Source organism: Labrus mixtus, chromosome 20 (assembly GCF_963584025.1).
Source record: "Labrus mixtus chromosome 20, fLabMix1.1, whole genome shotgun sequence".
Lineage (NCBI taxonomy): Eukaryota > Metazoa > Chordata > Actinopteri > Labriformes > Labridae > Labrus > Labrus mixtus.
Window position 1 is genome coordinate 22,754,096 of NC_083631.1, and position 22,253 is coordinate 22,776,348.

The 22,253-nt window shown below is 40.8% G+C and overlaps 2 protein-coding genes across 4 annotated transcripts; one reads left to right on the forward strand and one right to left on the reverse strand.

The window, feature by feature from the left end:
- Window positions 1–6,573: 6,573 nt before the first annotated feature.
- On the reverse strand, window positions 6,574–13,353 carry si:ch211-237i5.4 (insulin-like growth factor-binding protein complex acid labile subunit). The gene is made up of 6 exons (XM_061026746.1): window positions 13,081–13,353; window positions 10,439–10,864; window positions 9,625–9,770; window positions 9,208–9,376; window positions 8,965–9,127; window positions 6,574–8,115 (listed from the first exon to the last, which is right to left on the reverse strand). Exons 2-6 carry the CDS (start codon window positions 10,742–10,744, stop codon window positions 7,823–7,825), a joined length of 1,077 nt encoding a protein of 358 aa, XP_060882729.1. The 5' UTR covers window positions 10,745–10,864; window positions 13,081–13,353; the 3' UTR covers window positions 6,574–7,822.
- Window positions 13,354–15,149: 1,796 nt separating this feature from the next.
- Window positions 15,150–20,380, forward strand: pex12 (peroxisomal biogenesis factor 12). Of its 3 annotated transcripts, none has more exons than XM_061026745.1 (4): window positions 15,150–15,365; window positions 16,551–16,693; window positions 17,494–18,026; window positions 19,114–20,380. In XM_061026745.1, exons 2-4 carry the CDS (start codon window positions 16,571–16,573, stop codon window positions 19,541–19,543), a joined length of 1,086 nt encoding a protein of 361 aa, XP_060882728.1. In that variant the 5' UTR covers window positions 15,150–15,365; window positions 16,551–16,570; the 3' UTR covers window positions 19,544–20,380. The 3 variants fall into 3 exon arrangements, with proteins under 3 accessions (XP_060882728.1, XP_060882727.1, XP_060882726.1); XM_061026744.1 differs by having other exon boundaries at window positions 16,562–16,693; XM_061026743.1 differs by lacking the exon at window positions 15,150–15,365 and adding an exon at window positions 15,589–15,685 and having other exon boundaries at window positions 16,562–16,693.
- Window positions 20,381–22,253: the final 1,873 nt, after the last annotated feature.

Here is a 22,253-nt window from a genome sequence, read left to right on the forward strand (position 1 = left end):
TGATGTGACGTCATTACGTAAAATAAAAATATGATTATATGATTACCTGTTGGTTTGTAAAGAGATAAAGATAAAGATAAACTTTATTGATCCCCCATGGGGGACTTTTTTTCATTACAGCAGCTCAAGAAAACAGGAAAAAGGAATAAAATTATTTAAAATAAAAATAAAACATCTGTACATAAATTAAATAAAGGCAGAAAAAATACAATAATAGAATAATACCAGGTATTATATGTTTACAAAATGTAAGTAAACATACAGGATTTCACATACCAATATCACTTCTAAACTTAAACACATTATCCATTAATTTTCACAGAAGATAAGCAGCAAATATTAAGAAAAACATGGAAAATATAAAGATGAAGATAAAGATAAACTTTATTGATCCCCCATTACAGCAGCTCAAGAAAACAGGAAACAGGAATATAATTCTTAAAAATAGAAGTTAAAAATCAAACATATTTACATCAGTTAAATAAAAAAATACTATAATAGAAAATTACACGGTATCTACACTTCCACTTGTGGAAAGAGTTGTTGTTATTAAAAACACACACAGTGTGTAGCATTATTGAAATGAGTCATGAGGTGGTGATGCTGTTAAAGAGTCTGATTAAACAGTCTGACTGCAGATGGGATGAACGACCTGCGGTAGCGCTCTGTCTTGCAGGGTGGGTGTCTCAGTCTGTTGCTGAAGGAGCTGCTCAGGGCCCCCACAGTGTCATGCAGGGGGTGAGAGGGGTTGTCCATGATGGATGTCAGCTTCACTAACATCCTCCTCTCACCCACCTCCTCTACAGAGTCCAGAGGACAGTCCAGGACAGAACTGGGCCTCCTGACCAGTCTGTTCAGTTTCTTCCTGTCTCTCTCTGTGCGCCCTCTTCCCCAGCAGACCACTGCATAGAAAAAGTGCAGATGCCACCATAGTGTCATAAAAAGTATAATAGTCTATATATAGTCTATATATATAATAGTCTGATTAAAATAAATCATAAAATCAGCAGGTCAGCCCAAGTCAGACTTGCTTATCTGTGCTGTGAGACGATAGCAGAACTTTTACTTGGATGAGGATTCCTCTATTTGCAATTTTATAATGCATCATAAATGTAAAAGTTCTTTACTTTCTAAAAGCATTTACTGTACACTTAAATGTGTGGACATAGGCCACATATACTTACCCCAATAAATTACAGTGAAGACTGTTTAATTTAATTTGACTTTATTAAATCATTATTATGAAAGTCCCACCAGATACATGACACATGCTTGGAGTGTCATTTTATGTTCTGACTTCTCAAGAAAGGCACCAAAAAAGTTCAGGACCTACAACTAAAATAAAAACAAAAGCTTCTTGTACAAGATATGCTGTTAAATCTGTATCTTTCAACAAAATATCACGGCTCTAACAGTTTCAATTAATTTTAGAAGCTTTGTGTGTATGCTTGTTGTGGGTTTTGTAAAGGATTCTAAAAATAGTCTGTTGAACAAGTCAGGAGGCATCATCTGCAGGACAGTCAGTGTTATTACAACACAGTGCACAGATGGACAATTAACTTTCAAGAATTTACACAGAAATTCACAAGTTCTTCAACTAAAGTCCTGGTTTAATGACACAGAGACACAAGAAGAATGTTAACTTAATAAAAATAGTTCAAAAACATTTTTTAAAAATGTGATTTTATTTGTATTTGTGTATGAAGCTCTTTGTATTGATGATACCAGGGCCACACACTTTTATGGCTGGAAGTTAGATGATTTTCATCTTATAGATTGCAGGAGAGAAATGATCCTAAAACTATAACAACAATCATATAAATATTGCATGGCGACTATGCAGAGAAATGTACGGATCGATTTATCAAAAATTAAATTACAAAGGAAAGGAATCGTTGGAAAAGAAAGCACAACAAGCCACAATTGGAAATGTTCTACACTAAGCTTCTACACACATGATAACTCTACCATGGTGAATCAAAGACCAGACTGCAAAGCAGCAGAGTGATGGCCACACTGGGTAAAGCTGCTCTCAGGCCTGCAGAGCCAGACAACGTCAGCTTGTTACCGCCCAGGCCGATCAGAGGACAGGAGTTACCGGAGCCGTACTTCGCTCCCAGCGTGGATACTCCCTCACTGGCTAACAGGGCGCCTGAGAACGTGATGGTTCTGGAGACCCTGCTGGCCCAGGCACAACTCCCGACGTTCTGCTTGATCCAAACCTGGTCACCTTTCATCAGTTCATACATGAAGTAACAGGTGTTAAGGGTTGTGGTCCCATCAAACACCTTTTGGGATAAGAGGGGAATATGACACTTTTAAGGCACATTGTCCATACATTCTTTTTATTTTTATACTGACTTACTGCATGTCTCTGTTATCACACCAACCCACAGTAATAAGACTTTAAAGTTTCAGCTGGTCATTAAAGATGACATATGATCCCCCTCCTCCACCTTTTCAAACAGTCCCCCTGTGGTCTAAATGAAACATCTGTGCTGTGCTTTGATCAAAATATAACATGAATCAAGCACCAGAGGAGGTTTGTGACCCTGTATAAACCAGCTCTCTCAGAACGCTCCGTTTTGGTGTGTGTGTCTCTTTAAATGCAATGACCCCCCCCCCCCCCCCCTCTGAGTTTTCCAGGTAGACGTCACACCTATAAAAATGGAGGACCTGCAAAAAAGTTAATGGGTGGAGATACCAGGGGAGGGGAGGGGATTTTTTTTTTTTTTTACCAGAATCCCACTGTGACATCACAAGGAGAGCACATTTGAAACGGAGCATTTTTCTCTGTGTTGTAAGACTTATGCAGACCTCAATCAAAGGACTGGATGGGTTTATTTCACATTTTGTGGGTCAGTAGACTAAATATTTTAAATAGTTAATTTTTCATATTTTCTGGTCTGTTCCAGGATTGATTTACTGAAGTGAAGTTATACTCTTTTCTGTGAAGTGAGATTCTTGATCACACTTGTTTAGTGTTGTGTACCTGGGCATGGCAGTGCATCTTCCACTGCCCCTGCACCATGAAGGACCACACATTGTTGTGCCGTCCCCTGCAGAGCTGGGCAGCGAACACAAACTGGTAGATTCCAGCGACCGGCGCGGTGAACCGACCCGTGTCGTTGTTGTATCCAGAGCCCTGGTTCAACACCACCTCGTTAAAGATGATCGGGTTGTACTCGATATCGGTCAGGCTGCCCTCGTGGGCAGTGAAGAACAGAACAGCAGACCCTGTGTCACAAAGTCACACAAAGACCAACTGTAAATACATCCAATCATACATAATAATAATCGTTATTTATAGAGCACTTTTCAAAAACAAGTTACAAAGTGCTTTACAAGGACAGCAAAAAACAGGCAGGTCATAGAATAATAAACAATAAAAAACACTTTAAGATATAAAATCCATTTTAAAAGAACTGTAAAATGCATACAATTCTTTTAAATTTAAAATCAACAAAAATTACATTTGGTCTGTCTCTCTATCACTCACAAAACTAAACACACACACGCACACACTTTCCTACCCTGCTTTGTGGCTGCTGTCTGAAGAGGGGCCTGTGGAGAGATTCAAGAGAAAGCTTCATGTTGAACCAGAATTAACAGAATTTACATTAAAGACTGATTCATTCACACACACAGAATACCTGAAATGCCCCTAAGGGTCTCGTCAGGTTACTTACCCGATCAATCGAGACTGCTGATGTCAGGCCATCTACAAACAACGCCGTCAAAGTTACAAAAACAGAACACACCTGGAAGAAAGAGCAAGCCAAAAAGTTGTTAACAAAAAAGCATCCGACAAATGAAGACTGAGGTCTGACAGACAGTTAGATACCTTAAAGGTGCTCATCTTACTGACTAACAGCTGTGCAGCAGTGACAAACTCTGCCAGGCTTCTGGTGAAGTGTTTCTGTGCCCAGCAAGCAAAGTCCACCTGCTGCTGCTTTGTTACAAAACCTGTTTGACTAACTCTGCCCAACTAATCAAAAACAGAAAGAAAAACTGAACATTAGCTTAAGTTAAAAAAAAAAGTGATTCAGCGGTTTTACAGCGAAATCAAAGATGCCAAAAACGTTTTTATTTTATTTAGAACAACATTTGAAGAAGAGCGACGACAAGTGTAATTTGAAAATCAATTTTTTTTTGTGTTGGAGTAATCCCAGGATGAGTCTGCAGAGGGCTCTAACAGCTCGTTCTGCAAATCACGCGATAGTTCACCGATAAGAAAACAAGAATTTCACAAGATGTCTTCAAACCTCCCCTGGCAGCCCTGCAGCCCTGCAGCGTTCTGCCCACCAGAAGGCTTCCAGAGAGCTAGCCAATCAGAAGAGAGTGGACCCGTGAGGAGGGGAGGAATTAAAGAGACAGCAGCTGAAAGGAACCAAGTTATTATTTATTTATTTTTAATTTATTTAATTTTTTTTAATTTCTTTTATTTTATTTAATTTAATTTAATTTTGTATTTATTTATTTTATTTTATTTTATTTTATTTTATTTTATTTTATTTTATTTTGTATTTATTTATTTTATTTTGTATTTATTTATTTAATTTAATTTAATTTAATTTAATTTATTTATTTTTAATTATTTTTGCATTGTTAAGGAGAGCTTGGAACACAAAAATGTCATTGCCAGCTATGACTGCTTTGCCTGTTATGTTGTACATTTGACTAATAAAGATAACTTGAACTTGAACTTATTCGAGCTGCAAATCATGCAACGCTGCTCTAAAGGTTTCACAGACTGACAACATGAAAGGTGAACATGAGGAGAATATGGGATCTTTCAGTTTAAAGGACTTTTGTTTTTCACATTGTACAATAGTTTATTCCTTGTTATCGGAGTCCATCCATCGAGGCTCGGCAAAGGATTCACAAAAAGTAATGCTGGATGTGATTATAAACCCTTATCGCTGCGTCTGTGCCATCCAGTTCAGCCCCATTCACTAAGTGTTGTGATAACCTTACAGAGAGGGCATTGACACAGTTAGAGGCCAGAGGAAACTGGAATTTGACCTCTGATGAAAAAACAACAATCGGCAGAGACTTATGACCTGCTGATGAGCGAGACATGGTTCAAACAAGCGGATATTATTATGTATCACTCGAGTGTAATACACCAAGAAACACATGAGTTCATGGACAAAGACATCAATGTTCAATGAGTCAAAAGGATTTATCAGCGTGAAAAACGACATTTACGGTTACTATTCTTTATCTATTCATTGTTTATTCAGTAGCCTTTGAGCGTGTACACAGAGAGAATCTTTTATATTTTGGTCGTCCTAATCAGGGTCAGAGGGGGGGGATGTTTTTGAAACGTTTTTTATTCATGAAAAAAAAATATTCCTAGACCTTCCCGTTAATACAGGTGTGTACTGGGAGAGCAAAACGTTTTTTTGACCGCAGTGAAAATGTTGATTTTGAAAGGCTAAATGCAAACAAATGTTATTGAAACAGAATATTTTGTTAGATAAAAACATCTTGTGAATTTTGGAAATAATTACATCGATCTTTTTTTAGGAAATTTTGGCTTTTGGACTTTACAGTGCTCTGGAGATAACTGAAATGTTTGGTTCACACAAGTCAGAAAAAAACACATTTTGTCCCCACCGGAGATGAAAAATAATTCAGCAGAGGCAGGGAAATATAGACGTGGAAACGTATAGATATGGTTCTAATGTTTCTACACTGTATCTGATCTAATGGCTCTGTTAGTTTATTGGAGTTTTTGGATATTACATTTGTTTGTTTTTGAAGATAACGCCAAAATGAAAAAGTGTGTGAAGGCGTGCAGGAAGGACAATTGAGAGGCGGTCCCTCAGAAGGTCTGTTGGAGCAATTATTGGTTGTTATTGTGATTATTAAAGGGATGGGCATAATACAACACAAACTTGATGGCCTCAAGGATGGTCCTTGATGGTTATGATGCTCATTCAGGTCTGAAAGGTTCGTCAACAGGGTCTGTCTGACTCTGAACTCTGTCATATCCACCAGTGTAATAATGCAGCAGTAATCATCTTGACATCTGGCCTGTGACCTCAATAAGTCTGTTTCTCTTTCTCTCTTTCCCTCCATCCATTAATCCAGCAGTAATCCTGAACATATGGTCCTCCTAAAGTCCTAAAGACCCCCGTCTCTTTTAACGACTGTGTGAAGCTGAATGCTTCTTTTGTAATGGACAGTGGGCGATCACAGGCAGTGAGATAGTGGTGCCGGTGTTCTAGTGAAATGTGCTACCCATCGAGTTGCGGCTCTGTGCAATACAGGGAGCCATCTTTGATAGGGGCTATCGAGAAACGCTTCCTCTTTAATCACAAATAAAGGTTTATCATAGAGCATCAACACACGCTTCCTGTTTCCTTACAGTGAACACTCAGCGAGCGGTGGAGTTATTAAAGTGGTTTTCTACTGGGAGCTTTATTTGAGATTATCGAGACACGCTTCCTGCCTTTCATATTTCATATTCTATGTATTTATGCACCTTAATCTTAGGTGGATTATCTCTTAGTGTTGTTTATGTATTTGTTTGTTTCCAGCTGAAAAACAGCCGGAAACCCTGTGGGGACAATAAAGATGACCTTTGACCTTTGATCTTTGAAATACCAGAACTTACTCCCGATGCTCTGAAAATGAAGCAGGACTAAAGATGAAAATAAACCTGGTGCAGCCATCCTTACATCTTTCTTTGTATACATGATGATGAAAAGAAAACAACTTACTGACTTCCTGAACCAGCTCGATGGTGTCGCCTCATTTTGTAATATTTCTCTTTTATTAACCTCAGTGTTTAGGGGCGGAGCAAATTGATTCCCGAATAAGATTTTTTTTAATCAAATACTTTCTTTATATAATATATAAGTTTGGCTGAGATGAAATCCAGCTACATAATAAAATACTGAAGTTCTCCTGCATAGTGAGTTATACAAGGTGAGAAATAACAAACCACATTTATTTAATGTAATATTTTATTTTTTATTTCTGGATATACAAGCCAAAAAACAACAACGGCTTAGATGTGTTTTTTTGTTTTTCTGTGTTGTCTCATCTTTAACTTTGTGTAGATCTTTGTTCTTGTTGACGTTGTTGATTTAAACCAAACACATTTTTACTTTCAGAACATCAACGCAGCTCCAGAGTCATTTCTCTGATCCAAAGAAAGAGAGCAGCGTCGGCCCGTTCAAAGACAAACTGAAACGTTACCAACGTATTTGTCTAATTCAGACAGTGTGTGTGTTTGGACCTTTTCTTTCTGTCTCTTCCAAAAGTCAGAACTGAACTGAGGAAAAAGGCGTTTCAGTTTCCCGCTGCTTGAAACGAATTACAAAAAGAGTTGAGACTGAACGAGCCGCTCTCATTGGATGATTTTTAAGAGCAGGTTAAATGACTCGGAGGCGAACACATCAGGCTGTAGATTTGTGAATCATGACAAACATTTACTGTTTAAATTTGTAATATTTTTAAAGTCTTATAATGTATTTTTGTTTGTGCTCGTTGTTTGTTTGAAACCCTGTAAGTTGTGCTTCTAAACGAGTTTCTTTCGAGTTTAAAAAAAATCCTTGGATGCAGACAAAGAAAAAATGCTGTAAACTGAAAAAAAGAGCAAGAATTCAAACCACACTGCAGCGTTTCTTTTTAAGTCTTTCCGGCAGGACACGACCACTAGCCCGTTTGAATATCAAAAGAAAGATGGATTGTTGGTCCATTCATGGCGGCCATATTGTTCAGTCTGCAGTCTCTCAGGGTCTCCACACCGTCCCTACTCGTCTTTTATCCTTCACTTTTTAAAAATTCTCTTTCAGAGTTGACGTCTCTAAGTTTGCGCCTGCGACTCCGTCTCCCAGTTTTTCCCGCGGTTCCTCTTCCTGGTCCTCTCCGCCATCACCAACGCAGCCACCACGGTGACCAGCACGGTGACGGTGATGACGAGCACGGTGGCTGTTTCTGCCACACAGAGCTGGCTGTCCACCCAGGCCAGCGAAGCCCCCGCTAGCTGCGGCGGGTCCCGGCACGTCACGTTGCGATAGTCGTCGATGTGGAGGTGTCGGACGTGTAAGATCTTACTGAAGACACGATGCAGCTCGCAGTCGCAGCTCCACGGGTTACCTGATGGAGAAACAAGAAAGGTAAACGTGGTGTTCATCAAAAATACATCATATAGTCTCAGTTAATGTTGTGAAAGTAAAGATGTAAGTTATGTCCCAGGAATGGAAGCAGACTCATTGACAGTCCAAATCAACATAAAGCTTGCTCATTTGTCTTATATCAAGGCTATTTCCTACATCTTTAAAGGTCCAATCAGTGAGCTGTGTAGAGAGTGAGATGATAAAGGTATCTTACTATCTGATCATTAAGGAAACATGTTGAAGTGCTGGCTTCTCTGACAACAATGCAGCAGCCAGTATGTCCTCCTTCTAACTTTAGATTCTGCTCCTGAATGCTCTGGATTTGTTTGGACCAGAGAAGGTAGGCGCTTTTAAGACACCCCCCCACACGGCCCGTTTTGGACGCCCCTCAGTTTGCCAGATATGAGAGCAGTTATCAGGTCAACAGGTGTTGCAGCGATGGAAGCGGGCAAGAGAAGTGGTTCAGATAGAAGTGATTGTACCCGACCTAAAAAGCCTCTGCATGTTTCTAATAAGCTCCACGAGCAGAAACGTGCTCAAACTAGGATCAATATTGGAGATGCTTTTTGAAAAATGGAGAGAGGTTAGAACACAGAAAGGTTTACAGACCCATGCAGAGCTGGATAAACACTGAAGCTTCAGAGTCCACCACATGGTGACCTGTGTGAGCATGGACTCTACAGAGGAGGGGGAGACAGCTCTCTATGATGTTTTGAATTTGGACTGCAGTACACATTTTAACCACTAGGTGTCAGAGTTACATACTGCTCCTTTAAGTGAATATGTAGATTAGACTTGTGAGGTGAATGTAGGAAACAGAAGTAGAGACCTGACAGCTGGATGTGTGTAGCTGTTGTGTGCAGGCTGATGAAGGTTTTAAACTTGAGGTGATGCAGGTTGTTTCCGTCCAGAGCGAGGACCGCCAGGCTGTAGAGAGGAGCCAGAGCGTCGCTGTCGATCTGAGAGATGTTGTTGTTACTCAGCTGGATCATCTACACAGACAGACAGGTAATCAGACAGACAGGCACACAGGTCACCTGGTAAACACACAGAGTCATTATTAATCAGTCACCTCCAGTCCAGGCAGCATATCCAGGCTCCCGTGCTGCACCACCGTCAGTCTGTTGTTGTGAAGGTAGAGCTGCCGGAGCCGCGAGAGGCCCCTGAACACACCGGGGCCGACCGACACCAGCTCGTTATGACTCAGGTCCAGCTTCTCCATGTTGTCCAGATTCTCCAGGCTGACAGAAGGAAGAGGGACAATTCATCACAATCAAAAAGATGCATATCTACATGATCCTGTTTGTGCATGTGTGTGTATTTCATGTGTTGCATGTTTCTATAATTGAATTTCCCCTCTTGGGATTAATAAAGTATATCTTCTTCTTCTTATAAATGTTTAGCAGTACAACGATGCGCGTGCAACTGCTGTGATGTCACCATGACGTCTTGGTCCACTGGGGGAACCTGAGAAGTAACAGACAGGTACCTGTATCCAGAAATATGATGCAGGTTGTTGTGCTCCAGTCGCAGCTCTCTGATGGCAGACAGACTGGTGGAGAAGTCGACTGGTAGAGAGGTTAACTGGTTCCAACTGAGATCCAGTTTCTCCAGGAAGGACAAAGAGAAAAAAGCCTGTGGACAGAGAGGGAATTCATAAACTCTTTAAAGTCTTCTTTTTTTCCTTAAAGTCTTTAAATGTGATTTTTCACACTTAAATGTAGAAATCAAGTATCTCCTCTGAAAATAACTCTGTGAGTCATGACTGTCTACAATGGGTGTAACACCCGAGTCCCACTGTCTGTGATGTTTTCAGAGTTTTCAGAGTCCTATCTTCACTTTGTTTACATCGCCAGGACGGCCGGCTGACTCCTCCCCTCGTGTATAAAAGTTGTTTAATTGAGGGACTAGAGAAAAGAAGAATAACATACTGTACTCACTGCTTAACTGTGTTTCTAGATCACGCTCATTTCAGGTAAATTTACATGCAGTGTGACGATACGAGCAGAATAAAGATCACTAGCATTAGCATGCTAACACAACAATGCAGCGCGAGTTGTTTTGGTTTCATGCTGGTGCTCAAGGGCGACACCTGCTGGATCAGAAAATCACATATAAAGACTTTAACTTCCTTTTCAGCAGCTGGATGGAGCCGAGCTTCACTCAGAGGCTTTCAACCGATTCAAACACAAAATGATTTTCTTTAGTGATACATTCAAGTGTGATGTTTAGGATGTAATCGCTTCTCTTCTTTCTGATGGATCAATAACTTTAAAGATTTTGGATGTGTCTGTCATCCTCACCTGTGGTTGTATGTCTCTGATCTGGCTGTTGGTCAGCACCAGCACCCGCAGCGACCACAGTCCAGTGAACGCCCGGGTGCAGATCTCGCTCAGGTTGTTTCCTCCGAGCTCCAGCAGCCACGTGCCGTGCGGGAGGCCTCTGGGAACGTGCTCGAACCCTCGACTGTGGCAGTCCACGAGGTCGGCGTGCTCGTAACACGTGCACTTGTACGGACACAGCCGCAAACCCTCGACGGATGGAAGAAGGGACGGCGGGGAGAGAAAGGCAAGCAGGAAGAAGAGGAATGGTGGGAAAAGGAGACTCATGTTTCTCTGGAAGTGGAGGGACACAGCAGCTTGTTGAGAGGAGAGTTTAAAGAGCGGGAAGGTGAAAGAAGACGCAGAGTTTAAATCTGTCGTTCTCGCTGCTTTTCATCGAAGAAGAATCTGGAAATATAAAGAAAAGCAAAGACAGTTTCAGTTAAATCAGTAAACTCTCGCTTGTTGATCTGCTTTTCTGTGCACCACAAAGTGTAAATAAAACTATCTGCTTTTTAAACATCTGTACATATATAAACAACACAACTTCAGAAGGTCAACACTTTTTTAAATATTTTTTTATATTCAGGTCAGGCGTTGGTTTTGTGGTTAATTTGTAACAAATGTTTCATGTCATGTACGTCTTTGTAACCTGCTACTGGATGCTTTGAATTTCCCTCAGGATCAATAAAGTATCTATCTATCTATCTATCTATCTATCTATCTATCTATCTATCTACTACCATTTTACATAATGTGTTCTTTAAGTAACTAGACCACAGAGCGTCCGCTACTCGCTTTCATCTGAGCTCTTCTTTAGTCTCCAGAAACTCAGAAAAAACAGGTCGAGCTCTTTAGCTGCTAAATGCTACACGATGTTTACCGGCAAGTTTCCGACTTTGAAACCAACAAACAAGATGAAATGAAATGTGCAATATGCATCTCTTGGTTTAATCAATCAATCAAACTTTATTTGTATAGCACTTTTCATACAACAAATGTATCCCAAAGTGCTTTACATCAACATTTAATCAAACAGCAACAACATGACTCCCTCCCCCACCTCTATCCCACAATCCAAAAACCTAGGTAGAAATAACTCGATAAGAACAGGTACTGAGGAAACACAGGAAGTTCAAAAAGTAATCAAACTAGATGAAATGAGATTCAGTTAAAAGCTCTACTAAGGAGGTAGGTCGTGAGTTTGCTTTTAAAAATGTTTAATGGACTCTTGACTTGGAGAAAAAAATCTGATGAACCATTGGGGGGCTGGTGGAGCAGTGGTTGGTGTGCCGCCTCATATGGACGCTGTGGTCCTCCAGGCGGGTTGTCGGGGTTTTGCAAGAATCCTTGCTCCTTTAAAGTATGTAATTTCCCACTCTCTCTCTCTCCCTGATTTCCGACTCAATCCACTGTCCTATCTCTCCAATAAAGGAACAAAAAGCCCCCAAAAAAATCTTTAAAAAATAATAATCTGATGATCCATTTCTACATTTTCTAAGCTTGATCCAAAGACGACTGGACTTGGTTAAAGAGATTGAACACCCTTCACAACAATTAGCTATTTGTTGCTCTTTTTGCACTTGAATTGCACATTTGCACACCTCCACTTTTTTATATTTTGCTGTGTCGTCTGATTTTCTAAATTTGTTTTGGTTTATGTTTTATGGTGATGTTGTCTTTGTGTTTCTTGTCTTCTGTGTGCTCCTGTTGCAACGCAAATTTCCCCTTGTGGGACAATAAAAAAATCTGAATCTGAATCTGAATCTGAAACCTTTGACCTCTCCTCTGAAAGGTTTCTTCAGTTAAAAACTAACTGCTGGACGACGGTGCCTTTGGATCAAACCTCAGATTTACCATGACCGGGACGACTGAGCTGTGTACAAAGCATGTCCAGTAATCAGCCTTATCAGGTATCAGGCACTTAAACTTCATGAAATCCGCCATCACGAGAGATTCTCACAACTCATTCTTCACCATTGAAGGTTGGCACAAAAAGAGAACGAGTGCCTTCCACAGTCAGAAGCCTGTTTCTAAACTGTCCTGGTTACATAAGCGACATACTTTTTAAATCTTCCTCCGAGTAGTTTTTTCGCTTGTTTTGAACATGCAGGCCTCCTCTGATTTCTCCCCGCTGTCCCATGTGGATGTAATTACATAATCACAGTCACTGAGCGATGCAGAGCGGCAGGAAGGAAAAAGACTCGCTGAGACTCTGTGATGTATAAAAAACCATCGTTTATGAAAGACACATTGCAGTGAGAGCTCATGTCTAATTCACTGCAAAGAAGAAAGGAGCAGTTTGTTATTTCCTCAGATTATTCCCTTTATAATGACTGAATGTTGTGGAAAACAATCAGCATGCAGTAGTTTTGCTCATCGTTTTGATCATTTCATGGATGAGTTGTAATTTCCTTTAATCATCTCTACCTCCTATCCTTCTCTGAGGATTTGTCTTGTGGCGCTCTGTTGCCCTTTAGTCTAATGTACAGCGAGTTCTCTGATGATTAAAATGAATGAAAACTGAGGACGATTTTTCCACTTATAAAAGTTGAGGACAGGAGCCTCATTGTAAGAGGAAAAAACGGCAATTAAAAATGGAATCTTTCAAATGTGTAACTCACCTCCTCTGATGTAAGAAGTCTTCATACTGGAGCACCGTTTGTCCTCTGTCCTCGCTGATGATGATGATGATGATGATGATGATGACGGCTGGACTCAGACAGAGAGAGAGAGATGCTGCTCTCAGAGACGGACGCAGCGACAGAGTGATGGTGCTGATGGAGACTCCCGGTGCAGTCAGCTGTATCACTAATCCTCTAATCCTCTCCAATCACCAAATGTTTCCTCTGCATCCAGCTCGTCTCATCGTCTAGTCCGGTCTCTGTCTCATTTTGTGTTAATACCGTCGGGAAGCCCTGGCGTCCCTCCAGCCGGCTGTTTCACCCACATTAAAGGGGACATATCATGAAAAATCCTCTTCTACAGTGTTTATGAACATTTATCTGTGTAACCTGAGAGTCTACTGACCCACAACATGTGAAATAAACCATCCAGTCCTTTGTTTGTGGTCTGCATAAGTCTTACAACACAGAGAAGCTCTGTTTCTAATGTGCTCTCCTTGTGATGTCACAGTGGGATTCTGGTAAAAAAAAATTATTTCCTCCCCTCCCCTGGTATCTCCACCCATAGACTCCACCTCCAGACTAGAACAAAACTCTTACACAGGTCCGGGGGGGGGGGGGGGGGGGGGGGGGGGGGGGGGGGGTCATTGATTAACAAAAATTCCAAGACGTTGAATTTGAAACTCATTAAATTGATAATCATTTCTTTAAGTCAGTTAAGTCACATTGCATAGTGGCTTCAGTGATTTAAAGACGAGGATTTCAAACTTTTTCTGTTAAAAAATGAGTGAAATTGCTCTTTTATCATCCTATACCTAAAGGTATCTCGGACAATCTCATGTCAGACGATCACTATCTGTATGAAGTCCTTCTGGCTGCAGCTGAGAAAGCAATCAGACGGAGCTGGCTGCAGGCAAACCCCCCATCAAAGGATGATTGGTTAGCAATAATCAACGAAATACACTGCATGGAGAGACTGACCTTCTCATTAAAGATAAAGTTTGACCAATATATAAAAGTCTGGAAGAAATGGAATATGTACTGTACGAAATGTAACTCTTCTTAAATGAAAAACCCTGATTTGTGTATTTTGACTAATGTATGTTACCTTTATTCTTTTCTTTCTTTTTTGAAATTCCCTTCTTTTCTTTTGTCTTGTTTTACTCTGAAAATATCAATAAAAAGAAAGTATCAAAAAAAAACAAAATGAGTGAATTTTCACTAATCTTTAAAAACAAACAGTCGTAGTCTCCAGCTCACGTCTTCTCAGTGTGGTCAATTTAAAATGTGCAAGATTTTATTATTTATCTTCCTGGCAGTCTACGGTGGATCATAATAACTGTACATGTTGTGAAGAAGAACTAGAACCAACAGGTCACAGATGGTGTGATGTGTTTGATTGGCTGAAATTTTTATCCGTCCCCCTTTTCCAGAAATGATTTTAAGAACTATAATGAGGGACAAAAACTATGAGCTGCTAAACACATGATTTACTTCTTTACTGTAAATCCCTGAAGTATACATAAGAAAATCAACTTCACATTATCGGTGAATTAGAATTATGAGAAGAATCCCCTCAGCCATCTTGCCTGAATACGTTTATTTATAATCTTTTTCCCTGTTTTATTTTTGTTGAATTGTTATTTTGCTCCGTTCTTGAAGCGCCTGAAAGAACGAGTCAACGGAGAAAAAATTAAATCTAGCAGGATTGCTAGAAAGATTAGCGCTGACTTATCGAAATTCTTGTTGTTTTGATTTCTGGCCCTTGTTGAATGTTTCTGTCCTCGCTCCAGTTTGTTGTCTGTTTACATTTGCCTGATGTTTTCTTTTGGAAAAGTTTGATTTTTATTTATTTATTTTTATATATAATCCCCCCTAGTCTTGATTTATGTTTGATTTAACTTGTTCCTGTGTATTTTGCTGTTGTATGTTCTTCCTCCTTCAGAGTTTGTATAAACATTTTTTGTATGTGTTAAATTTGTCAATAAAGACGGTTAAAAAAAAAAAAAAAAAAAGAACGAGTCAACGGAGGTTTTCATTTCCGTGCGTGCGTGCGTCATGACGTCAGAACGCGGACGCGGAAGTGATGTCTGAGGCTGCTGCTGTCAACAGTCCACCGTGCGGGTATAATAGGTAGAAATAGAAGATACATGTCAGACGTGTGTGCTCTTTACCTGTGCAGAGGTGAGGTGAGGTGACGTGTGCAATGTTAACAGAGCACGAGGAGACGTTTGGAGGCATCAGTGACGTAGACGTGCTAACTTAAAGCTAACGGCTAACAGCAGGTACAGTCTGATGAACATGAGGATGAATAAATACATATCACATATTTTACTTTAAATTATCAATAAAACTACTTCTGTTTGTGACTTTATCCAGATAAAATATTTATGTGAAACGTTAAATACACTTTAAATATTAAAATATCTTGAGGTGACCTAACACAGAGTTTAGGTGAACTTTGACCCCGAGGCAGGTTCAGGCTCTACAATGAACTCTTTTAGTTTCTCTAATGCTCTGATGAAGAGCTGCAGCAGCCAGTATGTCCTCCTTCTAACTTTAGATTCTGCTCCTGAATGCTCTGGATTTGTTTGGACCAGAGAAGGTAGGCGCTTTTAAGACACGCCCCCACACGGCCGTTTTGGACGCCCCTCGGTTTGCCTGATATGAGAGCAGTTATCAGGTCAACAGGTGTTGCAGTGATGGAAGCGGGCAAGAGAAGTGGTTCAGATAGAAGTGATTGTACCCGACCTAAAAATAATAGAATTACTTTATTGATCCCAAACTGGGAAATTGTGGCGTTTCAGCAGCAGGTTATCAAACACACAATATGAGCAAAAACACAATGTTAGCAAATCTAAACACAATATAATATTAAATACAAAGTAAATAAGCACTAAAAATATCAAAACTAAGAATGTGAATATATACAACCAGGATTTAACTAAGCATTACTAGTCTTAAATATGAAAGATTAAATGTAAATGTGTAAAAACAGAGTTGTAAATGGACAGTATTTACATAAGTTAAAGTCAGGAGTGTAGACGTGTTATCAGCAGAAACTATTCAATATAACGGCGAGTAGACAGATGAAGTGAACTCGAGGGATCATTTATAAATTTAACCTTAGAAATACAAAAATCAAGACGATATCTCAAACAGTCTGTAAAGTTTCTGTAAGCAACAAGAACATTCAAATAACAAACAACAAATAGAAGCTGGATGATGCTAGTTTTAAACTTTACTGTTGCCAAGCAACCCAAACATTCTCCTCACAGAGTTAACTCTGATTGGTTGTTTTATTCAGACCTGAAAAGTAAAAACAGACAGAGAGATCATCATCACAAACATTTATTCAAATAAAGATCTGAATTTAATATTGTTAGTGACATTCAGTAATAAAAACATGTTCTGTAAAACAACATTTTAATGAATTAAAATCACAGATTGTCGTCGTCACTGTTCTACAGTAACACATCAGACAGCAGCCATGGCCGAGGCCGGAGCTCACCTGACCTCCACCTCTGTGAACGAGCAGCCGTCCATCTTTGAGGTCCTCGCCCAGGAGTCTCTGATGGAGGCGGTCAGACCGGCCCTGAAACACGCCATCAAGGTGAGGGACGTTCACTTCCCGTGGCGTCTTTTACTGCTCGCTTCAACATTTTTATAGAGTTTTAAAGAGTTCATATTCTGCCCTTTTTGGGGTTCGTATATTTAATCTATGTTCCTACTTTTGTACGTTCACAATAGATAAAGTGTCTGTTTTCATGCACTGCTCCTCCTTGCTCCCTCTCCGCTCTGAGTCCGTCAGCTGCACTCTGCTGAGCCCACACTGTTAGACCCCACGTGGGCCAAGTCTGCTCTGATTGGTCTGCCGATCCGCTCTGTCGTTATTGGTCAGTTGCTCAGCGCGCTTCTCGGAAATTTCAACATCAGCTGCAGGGCCACAACGAGCCAATGGACTTAGATCAGTGATCTCACACTGACAATGACGCCGCACTGACAAATTTTTATCGAGGGGGGCTAGAACCGAGCGTTACATGCAGCTAATGCTACAGCTAACAGGAGGACGTAGGAGAAGCTGCGTTTTTGACTTTGAATTTTTGCACATAGATGTGCCTAAACATGCACAGGACACTTGGAAAACACACTAAAGAGCATATAAAACCAGAAAAAGAAGAATATGGGACCTTTAAATAAAATGTTTACTAAAATGCACTTTGATAAAACATCAATTATTGTGTTAATGTTGAAAGTCAAACCTTTATTTTGAAAACTAAGAATTCAAGAGTTGAAATCTGCACTTCATGTCGATGAGCTGCTCCTCCATTAAACATCAACTCTTGATCTCCTCTTCTCCTCCTGCATGATGGAGTAACTGTTGTCTCTCTGTGACCTTCACGGCCTCCTCAGGTTCTCGCCGAGTCCAACCCCTCCCGCTTCGGCTTCCTGTGGCGGCGCTTCGACGAGCTCTACCTGCTCCTGGACCTCGTCCTGCAGAACCACTTCCTGTCCCACTGCAGCGCCTCCTTCTCTGAAAACTTCTACGGCCTGAAGAGAGCTACTGGACGGGGATTCGCCGTCCGCCTGGGGCTGAACAGGAAGTCGCACTGGCGCTCTCTCCTGCTCCTGTGCCTCGTGCCGTACCTGCGGGCCAAGCTGGAGGTGACGCTGGCGCAGCAGAGGGACGAGGAGGACTTCTCCATCCGGTTGGCGCAGAGCAGGAGTCAGAGGCTGTACCGCGCGGCCGTCGCAGCGTATCCCTACGTGAGCTCGGCCTGGCAGGCGTGGGTCTTCTGCCAACAGATGCTCTACGTCTTCGGTGTCGCCAAGACCCATAATCCTCTTCTGTGGCTCGCCAGGGTCCGACTGGCACGACTAAACGCTCAAGATATCAGAGACCTGGAGCTGAAGCCAAGCAGAGCTGGCCACCCAGCTGAGGGGAGGTACGTGTGTGTGTGTGTGTGTGTGTGTGTGTGTGTGTGTGTGTGTGTGTGTGTGTGTGTGTGTGTGTGTGTGTGTGTGTGTGTGTGTGTGTGTGTGTGTGTGTGTGTGTGTGTGTGTGTGTGTGTGTGTGTGTGTGTGTGTGTGTGTGTGTGTGTGTGTGTGTGTGTGTGTGTGTGTGTGTGTGTGTGTGTGTGTGTGCATTACATTACTTGCTGCTATTTATCATACCAAGTCACTTTAATCATCACTCGTCACTTTATCTTTTAATTCTCTGTAAATACTGTCTCAACTCCCTACATAGTTAACTTCATCATTCATTTTGTACTGTATATACCCCCTGTTTTTATTTTTATTTATCTTATCTATTCTGTTTAATGTGTATTTTGATCTTTCTTGTCTGTGCTGCTGTAACGCCCGAATTTCCCCTCTGGGGATCAATAAAGTATTATCCTATCCTAAAAGTTTATCTATTCAAACTCGTCTCCCCCAGTGAGCTCTTCTAATCAGATACTTCGGTGTAAAGATGTCGGTCTCTCAAAGAAGTCAAGATTTTAGTGAATGCAACTATTAATGCAAATGTCGACAATCCCTGTTTCCAAGTTAACATGAAAGAGAATCAATTAAGCCCCTGAATTACCTGAGAGACTTCAATGATTAGGTATCATCATTGATTGATCATCAGGACCAACCTTCGGTCCTGGGGGGGACAGGGGCCTTCTCCATTGCAGCTCCCACCCTCTGGAACTCTCTCCCTAAAAACATCAGAGACTCCCCCACACTCACCTCCTTCAAGAAATCCCTAAAAACTCACCTTTACATCAAACTGACTCTCCTCCTCTTCCCTCGACTTCTAGGTTGTATTGTTCTCTTAGTTTTTGCTTTGTTTTTTGTTTTGTTTCCTGTCAAAGCGTCTGAGTATTTAGAAAAGCGCTTTATAAATCTCATTTATTATTATTATCATTATTATTATTATTAGTGGTAGCTCATTGTGATTCAATACGATCCTGCCGCCCAAGACGAGGTAAGAACAGCGTGCAACCTTGAAGAAAAAGAACTTACCACAATGCCTCTTCCTTGTGTTTGCAGCCTGCTGCAGAGGGCGTGGTGGTTGATGTCACAGACGGCGAGGGGTGCGGCCCTCTCCCTCTCCTCCTCCCTCTCCATGGGCGTGTTCTTCCTGCAGTTCCTGGAGTGGTGGTACTCCTCAGAGAACCAGAGCACGGTGAAAACGCTCACCTCCCTGCCCGCGCCTCCACCCCCGCTCCACCTGAGGCAGGACCAGAACAACCAGGAGCCTTCGTCCAATCACAGCGGAGACGCTCAGTCCACCTCCAACACAGTGAACTGTCCGCTGTGCAGAAGGATTCGAACAAACTCCACGGTGCTGTCGACGTCTGGTTTCGTCTTCTGTTACAGATGTATCTACACGTTTGTGAAGGTGAATCGACGCTGCCCGGTCACAGGATTCCCCACTGAGCTGCAACACCTCATCAAAATCTACTCACCAGAGAGCTAGAGCAAAATGATCAGATCACTTCAGACTGAAATCTCTTCAATAAAACTGAGGCTTTGTTCTAAAAGAAAAAAAACCCTCCAGTGTTCATGAGCTGCAAGACTCTGTGAAAAAGAAAACACACGCTGTGATTTCTGTTGTCAGCTTTCTGAGGATTTAAATGTTTTGCAGGAATTTGTTAAACCACATTTCCATTTTCTAAATCAGGTAACTTCAGGAAAAGCTGCGCAGAATTGTTTCTGTTTACCAATTATGAAGTGTGCCTTTAAATCCATGAAGAGAAATCTGTTTTGTTTTTTATGAATAACAAAAATGCTAAATGTTCAATTCACACTGAATTAAGTTAATTATGAAATTAAATTAGTTGCTTTGTATATAACTTACTGCATTTTCATGTGTAATTTTTAGATCAGTTTCTTTCCTGTTGTTTTATCGTTTTCACTTTCCACAGAAACACCTCGGGTGGGGGTGGGACTGTTTTCTAAAATGCTGTAATGGATATAAATGGGTTGAACTTGAATAACACCAAAAGCAAAAAATGTATAAATAAAATAAAGTATTTACATTTTAAACTGCTGTAAGAGTTCTTTATAATATCTTTGAATCCTTTGCATGTCCATCATGTTGAAGCGATGTGATCTAACGTCTGAACTACTTAAAGAACATGAACATGAGCTGCAAGTATGAACATGTTTCAGTGTCTATGACATTATATTTTAACTGTTTTTATTTGTTCTGTTTTTATGTTTTATTGCTGCAGAGCCCCGTTGGAAAAGAGACCTCGGCCTCAGTGGGTTCCTGCTAAAATAAAGGATAAATAAAAATGTGAAAACTTAAAAATTGTTGTTTTGAGTTGTTGGAAGTCTTAGAACTAAAAGGTTTTGATTTAAGGTATTTATGGTTTTATTTTCTGTGCAAAGATATTTGCAGCATGCTAGCCCGCTAACCTCACAGATCTTTCCATCTTGACATGTTAAACCTTCAAAGAAATTGATTTGAATTTTAGCACATTTTGAAACCGTTATAGATTTGATTTGTTACAAGGGTCTGATATTGGAGGATCAAGCTGACATGCATTTGCAGTCAGCAGCCACCTAGCTTATCTCAGGTGACAAAAAAATCATCTAGCATTGAATTTTAAAGGTGCTGAAAGGCTGTTTTACATAAAATAAGTGATTAATGATTGAAAGAAAGTCGGTGAATTGCTTTATTGAGTTTCCAGACAAGTTTAACAACAGGCCCACTTAAAAAAAAAAACAAGGAAACAGATAATCAGGATCAACATCACAACGTTACAGTGAGAGTAATAAAAAAAAGGGCTTCGTTAAAATATCCACAAACCCCCTGAAATCAAACAGAGTGAAGAATCACAAGAGTCACCTTCCCTTTTTAAGCTCCTGTAACGCAATCAGAAACAGAAAATCAGGACAATTAGAAAAAAAAAACAAAAAAAAAACGGGCTGAATCTTCAAAAAAAGGGACGAGTATCACCATCAATAATAGTCACAGTAATAGATTGCTCGAATAGCGTGTATTGCACGTGTACACATATATGCACTTTATATACATGTGAGTCAGCGAGAACTAGACACATGTTGTATCGTCGCAACAGGAAAGAATCGGGATAAAATGACTGCACGGACGCAGAGTAGTCAGGAATGTGCTTGTGATCAGTTCCAATAAAATGAGTTTCAGATTTTTCAGTCACAAGTTTGACGAGAGAAAAAGGTAACAGAGAGAACATGTCCCGTCCAAAACAGAAGGAGGTAAAAGAGGGCGAGAAGGTGACAGTCCAACTGATACTGAACCTCGTCTGTCCCACCAAAAAGTCAAAAAATACTCCCCCCCCCCTCCCTCGCCCCCATACACACACACCGCATCATAGCAGGACACTACAGTTACACCACAGTATCAAACATAGCAAGAAATATACAGTATTCATTTATGTAGCAAAATAGTGTTTGTTTTTCTATCCTGGTGGGGTCCACACCCAGATTGACAGTGCAGTGGGGACCAATTTTTTCCATGTGTTCCCCAGGTGTGTGTGTGTGTGTGTGTGTGTGTGTGTGTGTGTGTGTGTGTGTGTGTGTGTGTGTGTGTGTGTGTGTGTGTGTGTGTGTGTGTGTTTGTTTTACTATCCTGGTGGGGTTCATAAGCAGATTGACAGTGCAGTGGGGGCCCTTTTTTCCCCTCTGTATTCCTCAGGTGTGTGTGTTTGTTTTACTATCCTGGTGGGGTCCATAATCAAACTGATCACCAAGTGGGGACCAATTTTAATTATGTGTGTAGATGTGTGTGTTTGTTTTGTGTCCTAGTGGGGTCCATAACCCAATACCTCACACATTGGGGCCCATTTTTTTTCCCATAATGACAGATTCCTTATCTCCATAGTTATGTGTGTGTGTGTGTGTGTGTGTGTGTGTGTGTGTTTGTTTTACTATCCTGGTGGGGTTCATAAGCAGATTGACAGTGCAGTGGGGGCCCTTTTTTCCCCTCTGTATTCCTCAGGTGTGTGTGTTTGTTTTACTATCCTGGTGGGGTCCATAATCAAACTGATCACCAAGTGGGGACCAATTTTAATTATGTGTGTAGATGTGTGTGTTTGTTTTGTGTCCTAGTGGGGTCCATAACCCAATACCTCACACATTGGGGCCCATTTTTTTTCCCATAATGACAGATTCCTTATCTCCATAGTTATGTGTGTGTGTGTGTG